The sequence below is a fragment of the Antrostomus carolinensis genome, unplaced genomic scaffold (assembly GCF_000700745.2).
Source record: "Antrostomus carolinensis isolate BGI_N321 unplaced genomic scaffold, ASM70074v2 scaffold12264, whole genome shotgun sequence".
Lineage (NCBI taxonomy): Eukaryota > Metazoa > Chordata > Aves > Caprimulgiformes > Caprimulgidae > Antrostomus > Antrostomus carolinensis.
This window is the reverse complement of record NW_010311572.1, coordinates 7,644-20,045: the sequence shown is the minus strand read 5'-3', so window position 1 is coordinate 20,045 and position 12,402 is coordinate 7,644. Positions and strand designations below refer to the sequence as shown.

General features: G+C 37.8%; 1 protein-coding gene across 1 annotated transcript; it reads left to right on the top strand.

The window, feature by feature from the left end:
• The first annotated feature begins 694 nt into the window (after positions 1-694).
• On the top strand, positions 695-9,898 carry SLC10A2 (solute carrier family 10 member 2). Its single transcript, XM_010166776.1, has 6 exons — positions 695-1,116; positions 4,278-4,396; positions 5,542-5,630; positions 7,768-7,943; positions 8,564-8,721; positions 9,765-9,898. Exons 1-6 carry the CDS (start codon positions 695-697, stop codon positions 9,896-9,898), a joined length of 1,098 nt encoding a protein of 365 aa, XP_010165078.1.
• The last annotated feature ends 2,504 nt before the right edge of the window (positions 9,899-12,402 follow it).

Here is a 12,402-nt window from a genome sequence, read left to right as displayed (position 1 = left end):
TCACCATTTTCAGGATTATATGAAGCTGAGAGGGAATCAGAAAGTTTATCTAAAAGCTCAACACAAATATGCATGTAGTCCTGTGGTGGAGTTATCACTGTAAATCATTCATAACTTCTGTAACACTAGAAATACAAGCAAATGAAGATCCCACCACATTCAAATGAGCCTGTGTGTCATGGTGAAAGCTGTCTCACTTAGGAAGAGCTGCAGCTTTAAATCCTAGCACATGACCTCTACTCGCAGTTTCTTGTGTTTCGGTCACACCTTTCGTCCCCACAGACTCCTGTAATTCCAGTGACGGGTACATGCATGAGCAGCTCTCCTGAAGGTATGCAAGAAATTCAAACAATGAAGTCTAAACTTTCTCTTCCTCCTGTGATTCTCATTTCCTGTGCTCAGCTACACCACAAACCTCCTTTACACTCTTAAATATTAACACAACTATTCTCTTAATGTGGGATTCCTCATTATCATATGAATAAATGATTAATTGTCACCATACTGAGCAAGTGCAACTTTTATAACTATATGAATCAGCACTGTACCAAACCCTTCAAGAGTAGTAACAGTCTTCAAGTATTTATTGCACTTTATTGCTTCCTGGATCATTTAAAAGGAATCACTGACAAACTACCATTTACAAAGGCTTAAAAGTTTGCCTCGGATGTACTGAGCGGTTCTGTATTTCAAAATGCAGACAAACCTTCTTTCCCAGCAATTAAACGTTAGGTCTTTGGCAGAAAACTCCATGGTTTGTCCAGCAAATGCTACTATTTGCAATGGCACCTCTTGTGTGTTACTGGAAGATAATTTTAATGAAACTTTGAGCATAATTTTAAGTACAGTTCTAACAATCATGCTGGCTTTGGTGATGTTCTCCATGGGTTGCAATGTGGAACTTAAGAAATTCTGGGGCCACATAAAAAGACCCTGGGGTATTTTTGTGGGTTTCCTTTGCCAGTTTGGAATTATGCCTCTCACAGCCTTCTTGCTGTCACTGGTCTTCGACGTGCTTCCTATTCAAGCTGTTGTGGTGCTGATCATGGGATGCTGTCCAGGGGGTACAGCCTCCAATATCATCGCCTACTGGGTGGATGGAGACATGGACTTAAGGTAAGAGCATCCATTCTTTAAATAATTCATGTGTCTTTTTAAGGCCAGGTTGGATGAAGCTTTGAGCAACCTGATCTAGTGGAAGATGTCCCTGCTCATGGCAAGGGGGTTGGAACAAGATGATCTTTAAGGCCCCTTCCAACCCATACCATTCTATGATTCTATGACTGTCTGATTTTTTTCTTAGCTTCTTGGCCCATGCGTGCTGAAGCTTTTTTCTTGTAAAGATGTTTAGTTACTGTTACTGTAATAGTAGTAAATCTAAGCAAAGTAGCAAATATCCTTGGTTCATTGGGAATTCATGTGGAAGATTGCACAACAGAATTGTGTATCTTAGAAAAGGTCTTTATTGTAAATTGTCAGATACTGCAGAAAATAACATAGATGAAGACCTCTAAAATACTAAGGATTATGGAATCTTTGTCCAAGTTAGAAATACTTTTGTTGTTTTGTTTCTTGCAAGATCTTGGGCAGTAAAAATAAATAAATAATAAAGGATTTTAGGATCTGAAGTCTGTGTACAAAATAGTGGCTATGCAATAGCTCCTGAAGTAATGTTTCTTGAAAAAGACCACCTGTGGAAAAATATTTTCCCTCTTTTTGTGTTCTATACATTGAATAGACAGGCATAAATTTTCTCTTTGGGAACTAATACAAATGAAAATCACTTGTGGTAATTTTATCTGCTCCTGGCACCTTCTGTAAAATCTTCAAACTAAGGGAAAGTTTTACAGTCTAAAAGCCACTGACTTTGTTGTGAATTGTGATGGTCTCGGTGACAGGGTGCTCTGAATTCAGTAACAGATATGTAAGGCACATGGCATGGTCTAGGACATCAAACACACAGGATAAGTGAAACCTACTCTTGATGCAAATTCTATGGGGGCTTCATTAACTCTAACAGCCTTTAAAAATGAGCCATCTTTATATTTTTATATCCTGATTACATTGCACTAAAATAAACAGGATAATTTCTCTGTTTCCCACAGAGTAACATAAATTGGAACATTCAACCAATTTATCATATGCCAGTCTGAACTAGAAATGGAAAAAATAATAGAAGTAAGAAAGATGTGGAGCTAGAGCTAATAGATTAAGGATGTTAATATTTGTGGCTTTAATGAGACACTTTTTTCCACCCTTTGAAAACAGTTAATTTTTCTGTCACATACAGGTGTTAATATAATACTTGCTTTCAAATTATGTGTATGAAATCAGCTCTGCTAATCACTGACTTCCTCACTGTGGAGGCAAGACCTATGATATTAGAAAATGTAAGACCCTTTATTTCAATAAATACAAGTCTAAGAAACCACAAGTGGGCAGATACCCAGCACAAGTCTAAAATTCTGTCCTAATCTTTCCTTGGAAGAATACATTGAGCTAAACTATGCTTTCTTAGCTCTGTATGTTCAGAGTGACACCACTGAAATCAGTCGTAAAAATTCGAATTGATTATGCTATAAATATGAGCAGGATTTCTATCCCATGATGCTAACAGAGGATGAAGTAAATTGAAAATACATATAAAAGGTTATTCTTCAGGCAAAGAAGACTTTACCTTAAAAAGTCAAAGGCTTTTGGTCAGTATCTTTCTGACAATAATGCAGGGACCAGAGGATAAGAAAGGTGCAGCAGAGATCACAATGCAAGCATCTTCTGTTCTTGATAGGAGAATGAGAGTGTAGGTAGTATGGTTGGTTTCTGGAACCAGCACAGTATTATAGAAAACTTGCACATCATATCAGACAAGATTTTGTTTCTAACTGGTAATATTTTATGTTTATAGATAACAACCCATTGTCTATTGTCCTGTTTCAAAACGTCCCAGTATGAGCGTTAATACATTTCTCAGTAAATCAGACCCAGATTATATCCTCTAAAGGTTCCAATAGGGACATCCGGTTATGACATCTCTTGATATTTTACAAGGACAACTGCTTTTGAAACACCATCTCCTCTCCTCCACAGCTCCTCAGGAAGCTTCTGCAAGCACAGGGACTGGGGCTGCAGAACAGGAAGACTTTGGAGCAGGGTATAGATATAGGGACAGTAAGAAGATGTAGGAAATATGGAGGTGGGATTAAAAAAAAAAGTGCTTTTGTCCATTTGGGGCTTCATCTGACCTGAACAGTAGCCCATGGCTCTCTGTGTGCAGGAACTCTCTTGAGAGAAGCTCCTACAAAGCTATATTCAATGACTCTGAAACAGAGTGACAGGAACTAAAATTAATGCAGATATTCCCCTGGTTTCTGGATTAATTGTTCAAGATTTATCTGGATCTCCCCCAGTTTGTGGGACAGGGTCAGTAGTTCCTTTTCTGAGAGCAAGTCACACAAAAGAGAAATCAGAAGTGAGGCTCATAAGGAAGTTTCCAAAGTTCCTTAACTAGAACCCTCTCTCATTATTTTTATTTCAGAAGACTGTGATTTGTTGGCATAATTTTATCTATTTTACTCAGATTCTGAGAATTTCCTCCTTATTTTAGTTGTCTTGCCTTTTCCTCCTTCCGTATTCCTGTAGCAGATTGCATATTTTAGTACGAGGTGTATCAGGCCTGACAGTTTCAAGACATTATATTTTAAAACAGAAATGTCTTTGCACAAACCAAGGAAGCAACAGAACTCATTCTCATCTTCATTGATTGATTCTCAGCATCTGCTTTTTGGCTTACAGCAAAACAAGTCAGAAAAGGGAATTTTATTACATCACACATCCTAAATGATGAAATATTTTTAGTTTATACTGTTGAATTTGGAGTGAAATTTTAACACTCCAGAACTGCTGGTATAATGGAAAGCTCCATTTGATGTGCATCTCATACTGTCCAGCTTGCCACCCTCTAAGAAGCCAGCTGGACAGGCAGCATGCAGACTTGCCAAGAGACCTTCCTGATGGCTGTCTGTCTGATGACCTCATTTACACTGAAAGTTACTGTTCTGAGGCTGAAGAAAATGTTGATATGTGTTCTTACATGTATTTTTCATCAGAAGCCATTCCTTCCATTTAACTTTTTTCTAACCTGACATAGAGGATAAATTGACTGTAGCCAGCAGCATTTCTTGCCCAACAGTTCATAAACTGTTAAGTCATAATAAGAAAATAAGAAAGACTATAGGCTAGCATGAGATGAACTGTCACTCTAACCAATTTCTTTGCAGCATCAGCATGACAACTTGTTCCACGCTGCTTGCAATGGGGATGATGCCACTTTGCCTCTTTCTTTACACCAAGATGTGGACTGATTCTAATGCAATTATACTGCCCTATGACAGCATTGGTGAGTCCAGTGAACCAGCACTTTCCCTCTGACTCTCTCCTTTATCCTCCCTCTAGTAACAACCACCTTTATACCATCATCTGGCAGAGTAATAAAGAAATTACCCTAGATTTTAAAAAAATATTCATCCTCCTACTTTCCAACAACTTCCATGGGAATTAGGTACCTAGATTTCTTCAAGTCATTCACGGCCCTGCAGAACAAAGTCTTGAAGTTATTATAAATATGGCACAGATATTTACCATGAGATTGTGTGTGGTTTTATTTCCAAATGGTTTGGAGACCTGTGTGGTACTGGGATAAGAATATAAAGTAATTCATACAGGAATAGCTGCTTCTCCTGGATTAAAGTGTTTATAACAGCATTAAGGTACAATCCTGCAAAGTGCTAAGTGCTGAGTGCTCTGACAAAGTACTTAAGCACATGTGGATAATTAAGCAAGTGATTAAAACTACTGAGTCTCTTTGAAAAGCTGCAATCTACACGGCCAGGAGTGGCTTCGTTTGACTTCCTGTCAAAAATCTCATCAGCTACAAAGAGAAAATAGTCAAAGTATTTAGAAATACATGCTCCAATGCTCTGCAGAGCTGTGGCCCTAGTGCTTATCAAGTGTGTTTCCATGTTGTGCTAATCTTAAAAGCCAGCAGAGTTGCTTTCATATTCTTCAATTTCATTTCCTACTGTCCTTGGAGGGGAGGACGCGGGGGGGGGAATCACATACATTGCTTGTGTTTTCAAAATAAATACTTGAGGGGGGAAGGCCAAAACAAAAGAAGCTCTAAACCGGTTGTGGATATGGTACAGTAGTGAAACACTTGCAAACAAAATGAACATTTAGTATAGCTACTCATATCACAGGATAGTGATGATGAGCACACTCAAATTTCTGTCTGCCTTTCTGATGCAGGTGAATGAGCATGTAGCTCAGCAGAATGGCAATTACTTCAACAAGCTGCCAAATATAACAGACTCTATAGAAAAGCAAATGGGCAGGTGTGAATAGAGCATGCTCTACGGTGTGCATACCAGAAACATCCTCCAAAGGCTTGCTCCGTGCCTCAGCTACTCTACATGGTGTCTGTCCTTCTGTCGTGAACTTCTGCGTGATACTTGGGCTTAACTTCTTTTTTCTTCTTTTTTACAGGAATTTCACTGGTAGCTCTTGTAATTCCTGCTTCATTTGGAATATATGTTAACCACAAATGGCCTAGTAAAGCAAAAATCATACTTAAGGTAGGATATATAAGGCTGAAACATTAGTAATTATGGACAAATTACAGAATCAGAGGCACCACTGAAGCAGTACATTGCTATTCATAGAATTAGTATCTGACTTCATAAAAGCCAGGAAGTTTTCAGTAGAAAACAAATTAGACACTGCGGAAATATATTGCTTTCCCCCTGCACAAATATGCATGAGTTGCATACATTATTAGAAACAATCATTATCCAAAGAGCCTACTTTTGTCTTTGGCTACAACTATGCTAGTAATTGAGTTCAGTTTATAATGTGAATTGGAATTGGAAAGAAAATCTTTCAGGTCAACTGGAAGCAAAATTTTCTCTGCAAAATAATAAAAACTGAAAATATTTTGGATCAAAAAAATATCTTTCTACTTTTAAACCAGTTTATCAGTTTTTGGATACAATTTTGAGTGTGAAGTAAATTTTTATTAAAAAAACATTTTTGAAAATGTTCCAGCTGTTAAAAAAATCTAAAAAAAACTTCACAAAATTCAACTATCTTTGCAAGATGGTTTCTAATGCATCAAAAATATGTGGTTTTGGCAAAAGCTCTTCTTGCCACAATAATAAGAACAACAACAACTTAGTTGCATTTAGTGTTAACAGTACATTAATCATTCTGAGCGTTAGGTTTAGGTTTAAAGTGATTGTCAGACATGCTGATTGCCCTTGGCCTTTGTTGAACACTCTTAGTTAACACACATTTTTTAATTTTTCTTGAACAAAACTAATCTGGTAACTGCTTCCTCTATATATACTTTATCATCCTTTCTCTGCTCAGGTTGTATAGAACAAAAATAAGGTCCTTTTAAGTTCAATTCATTTTCTTGAACTATTAGTTTACTGTGTTGTATTTTTAAATGCATTCACAGCTTACTTATTAACTTGGATACTATTGGGTGCTGGTTTCAAAACTGTACCATTCCTGATTAATCAGTTAAGGGAAAAGCAGGGACCTGAACTCACATGAAGAGATACTCTACTTGCTCTCTCAGCAAAACACTGCTTCATCCTCTCTTACCAAGTAGGTGAGCAACCCACAGCAGGGTCCATTGTCAGTTTGCTTTATGTAGGACAATGAAGCACCAAGTGAAGATTGAGCCATAGCTGTCAGATTGTGGTCCATATAGTGAGAAATGGAGATAAGAGCACAAAGATAGTGTGCCAGGTGAAACAGAAGAGCTTGTCATGGCCAGACCATGTTTCTTCTTCCTAGGTGCATGTGGTTAATAGCTCAGTCAAACAAAAGTACTTGTTCACTCAGTGTTCTTAAAAAGGCTTCAGCCAAAGACTGATGAAGTCAGTTCAATGGGAATACACATTTTAGCGGATAAATTGATTCTCCTAAGCTTAGCCCCAGAAGTCTGCCAGTGAGATGCCTGGCAACATATGCCATAAGGGCAGATGTTTCACTTGGATACTCAGAAGGGAGTGAGTTATCACTTTCTTTGTCAAGCAGCAGTGAAGATCTCAGTGCATTCAACCACAGGAAATAAGATCAACTCAGTGACTATGTCAATGTAGAAATGCCATATGAGTTCACAGCCAGTTTTCACTCACAAGTTTTCAGTTGCATTAAAGATTTACTCTTCTGCTTGGCAAATAATTTCCTATCACTAACAATCTTGTGTCTAGTTAGTACATGCTATACTAAGCCCCAAAGTGTGACTGGACAAGAAGCAAGGAGGATAAGTGCATTATATTAGCTAATAGGCTGTCAGTTTCCCAACAACTCTGGGAAAATTTTTCTAATGTGTGCACCATTCCTTGCTCACAGCACACCTGTGAGATTATTTTTAATCTCCAGCTCTAAGTACAATTATAGGCAAGGTGTCAAGAGAGTAGTTTTACAGAATCTGCTATAGATACCTATTATAGCTGTGCCGTGATCTATATCTGTAGTCACACATTGAAGTACATCATATAACTCCTGCTTGGGAAAAATGGCAGCTATCTAATCTGCCTGCCTGCTGTGAATCATATTGTCATAAACTTTAGATTTTATGTATATTAAGATGTTTCAGTGACTGAGAGACACTCACAAGCATGTTTGACACTATGTTTGATGCCATTAAATTTCATTGGAGTCTCTTACTCACTGAGTCCTTCCTCTTTATCCTCACAGATTGGTTCCATTGTGGGAGCAATCCTCATCGTGCTCATTGCTGTGGTTGGGGGAATACTCTACAAAGGCTCCTGGATTATCTCACCCAAGCTATGGATTATTGGCACCATATTTCCAGCAGCTGGCTATTCTCTGGGATTCTTTCTGGCCCGTGTAGCTGGTCTGTCTTGGCACAGGTATCAATTTCTCTGTGACAAAGACCTGTAGTCTTATTTCAGCTGTAAAAGAAGATTTTATTTAATGATTAATCAATGCTGAGAAAGTTTCCTAAACATTAGCTATGCTACAGAGTCACTCATTCTCCAATCCTGTTTCTGGGATACTATGTGTAGTTAAAACTTTTCTTGTACACATTTTATTTACAGATTCTGACTATTCTATTTCCTGCAATCTTTCATATGCCTTCACCTTGTGTGCCCATTTCCTGCACTTCAAAGGAAGTGGACAAAACAGACCTGACTTATAAGTGGGTTGGGAGTGCAGTAAAATTTATCATGTAGTTACAGGAGCCTACAATTTAGAATATAATTGCAAGAGAGGGAGATAGTGAGTGTTACCAAATATAACATGCGTGGCTTGAAGGTGGAGCACAGTCCTTTACAATTGCTGAACTGCCATAAATTGTGTGTGTGCTGCTAGTAACAGCCATATGACTCATAGAGTGTTTTGTTGACTATGCAAGATGAAGGATACCATTTTCTCAGTTACTATATGTTTCTTGTTTATCCACATTACTAAAAAGCATAAGGATGTGCAGGCTGCTATTTCACAATTGTCTTTGTATTATTCCCTTTAGATGTCGTACAGTGTCTCTGGAAACAGGCATGCAAAACACCCAGCTGTGTTCAACTATAGTACAACTCTCCTTCACCCCTGAACAACTTGAACTGATGTTTACTTTTCCACTCATCTACAGCATTTTCCAGCTGTTGTTTGCACTACTAATTTTAGGAGGTAAAGTATAGATATTTTCTATTATAACATTATATTTATCATTATTATTATCAGTCTCATTTTTCATGGATATGGAGAAAACAAAAAGAGATAAAAATAATCAAACAGAAAATAGTTAGGTATATAATGACCCAAATAACTACTGAGCATTGCCCCTGTGCTGTGTCCTGTACATAACTAAGAATACATAAGGCTCAGTTCAAGATTTGGAAGACCCTTCTTTTTTTCAGCACAACGGAGAGGATCTCCACCACCTAACAACCGGGCACATGAAAATACTCTGAGTACAGAATTGTTATTACCCTGGGCTGAGCAAGGGTATCCTATCAGCTGTTGAGAGAACAGGCATTAGCTTCAGAGCTAATGTAAGAAAATATCTTCTATTAGAGGCAAAGGTCCCTTTTTCCTCCCACATACATCTCTCATGAGTTGCACTGCTGTTACTACAACCACCTTAATGCGGGTCAGGACCTTGTCCCTTGTGCTCACACTGAAAACCAGCTCTGACTCTTGAGCTCCCTCTCCCAAGCCAGTCATCAGCTCTGACTCTTGAGCTCCCTCTCCCAAGCCAGTCATCATACCCAACCCCAGAGACACAGACTGCAAGGAGTAGCCCTGACTCCAACCTCTTTGGCAAGCAACAGCGTGGGGACAGGAGAACTACTTTGTCCCAGCTCCTGCCAAACAGGACTCACGTAGAAGAGTCAGTCCCACAGACCCAACAAAGAGCCCAGAGGCTTCCCAAGAGAGACAGACAATACTTTTAAATACTTTCCTCCACACAACAGGAACACAAAGAAGTTCACCACCAAAAATGTAATTTAAGATATTTTCCCTGTTATTTCCCAAATATAGTTTTCCAGTGACGAGTGCTGTTGACATAAAATAATTAAATATAGCTTTAAAGAAACCATCTGGAGGTGTTGGAATATTTTAGCAATATAAGGAATGAAAATGTTGCATACCTATATGTTACTACAGTATCTTTTTCAGGCAATTGTTATAATTTCTTTATTTAATATGAAATATATACCGATTCCCAGGCTACCGTGTTTACAGAAGACACCGGGTCAAAACAAAGACAGATGTTGAGAAAACAGAGGAAAAAGAAGATTCAACATCAACGTCGTCACATGCTAAAATAAATGGAGGATTTGTATCAAATGAGGCCAAATAGACAATTACCTCTGTTCCCACCAGCTGAAAAGATATAAGATATGCCATTTACTTAAAACTTTTTTTTCACATGCTGTTGCTTTATGGAAATATTTAACTAAAGGAGAAGTTCTGCCAATATTGTACACTAAGACTGTAAAATGATTAACTTATGAAAGATTTCTACTTTGATTCTGAACACAGTTTCTGCCACAATTGTAGAATCTGGTTTTGAAGCTAATTCCCTGAAAATATTTAATTTTTTTATCATGGCTTACTTAAAGAAAGGCAGAATAAAGGTGGGCTATTGCTAAAAAACAAACAGATATTTACATTACCAACTCCAGCCCATGATTCTGCAGATCCGTCTGCTAGTTTCAACCCCCACACCAAACAAGGAGAAGTCTTGTAAAAGTGCCTGAGCAGCAACAGGAGTTGATGTGAAAGATCCAATAAGGCTGGAGGACTTTCACTGAACATGAATCAACCATGAAACTGGGACAAGCTAATAATGAAATAAAGTTTCATCTAGGTCAGTCTGGGCAGATTAAAGTCATTGCACTGTACTTATTGCTTGAAGCATTAATTTATTCTAAAGCTTTAATTTTGACAAGTGCAAGGTACCTTATGACTCTATTTTTTTTTGCCCAAAATAGTAGAAAGTAACAGCTTTACATCTTCAGTCTGGGTCTTTTAGGTGCTGTAAACATGAACAGAAAGAAAAAGCCAAGAGTGTAAGCCTAGAGCAATTTTAGTGTGACAGCTGCGAACAAAGGAGTAGGCAGAGATTTTAGAAGCGTAGGAGATTATGAAGTTCTGCACTGAAAGGGAGGTATTTGAAAATGGAACAAAATTATCCCCGATTCATCCAGAACTACTTTCACCACTGTTAAGATGAGACAATAGTGTTTGTTTAGTGTTACATACTTACATTATTTTATGAACTCAATAAATTTGAACTTACCAGTTGTCTGTGACATGTAGACACTGGATGTAGTTGATAATATTAAGATTTTAATTATTTGAACCACAGAAATAAATAACTGAATGTAAACATAATTTGTCTCTGAAAATTCAAAAGTACATATGGAAATCTGTTCTGTGTGTGGAGAAAATTACTATAATACTAAGAGGAAAAGTGCAGTAAATTTTTTTGAGTTGGAATTTTTTTGTCGATACATTCAGTAATACTAGTCCTGTAGCTCTTATGTAAATAAAACATTCAGAGAACTTCAAATTAAATAAGTGAGAGGTTAGCTGACAAAAAAATTCAAGAATTAGCCAACTATCAACAAATGGAAACTATATACCTCTTTGTCATATTTAAGTGGACCTTCCAAGGTGTTGTGAGTTAATGTGTCAGGCTTTTTACAAACACAAGTGAAATTGTGGAATTTAAGTTCCTGACGTGTAGCTTCCTACTGCTGCAGAAATGTGCCCACTATTAAATAAAGAATAAATTATTTTTGTCTACCATATGTGGGGGAAAGGGTCTCAAAATGTTCTTGAGTTCTGGGAGGCTCAAAGCTGCTTCACTTTCAGTGGGACTTCAGAGTGGTCGTAACGTCCAAGGAGAAGTTTAACACTTAAGGGGAGTTAGCACATAACAAGGTATGCTATGTTTTACAGAACAAAGATTAAACAGAAAAATGTAGTGAAGTCTGTTATGGAGGAATCATAAACGTGAAACAGCACATTCATCGAGAAAAGGATAAGCTGTTATTTGTAACATCTGTAATAAGAAGACTATTGTCTTTATCCTGCGTCCATCAAAAAATGTGCAGCAGAAGTTAGTTAGGATCATGTCTTTCTTACACACCAAGCAGCTACATTTTACCCATGCTAAACTTCAATGCTTCTGTGCATATTTTAAGCAGATTTTGAAAATGTATTGAAGAATAATAGTTTGTCTTGCTTATACTCTGTGTGTGTGTGTGTGTGTGTGTGTGTGTGTGTGTATTTAAAGCAACTGTATAAACAGTGAACTGAATAAAGTCAGAAACTATTTATAATTTTGCCCACTGGAGTAATTTAAGGTGGAAAGAATTGAGATTGAAACCTAATACGCAGACGAAGTTTATGGCTTTGAGATGTAACAAAAACACCTCAGATTACGTGTAAAATGAACGTTTATTAATGATGAAGATTAAATTAACACGGGATGCCTGATGTCATAATTGATATACATTTTTTAATGTATACGTGAATTTAGGGCCCCAAATGATGGCTGCAGGTTGCAGTTTCTGCAGCCATTGCAATTACATCCAGCACGGGTCGTATGTCCTGCACTTTATATGAAGCAAAGCCAGCTCAAAGGTCTTGACCAACATAGGCCTCTAGAGCACATCAAACCTGAAACAAAACCCCAGGGCTTGTTAATGTTGCTGGAAACAGGGTTATATTGATGGGATAGCTACTAAACCTCCATCTGTAGGAGTCTGGGCAGCATCAATGTCCATTCATCACTGATGTAGCTGGGCTGGGCAATCTCACAGCAGCATAGGGGACTTCTGGTGGAGCTGTGTC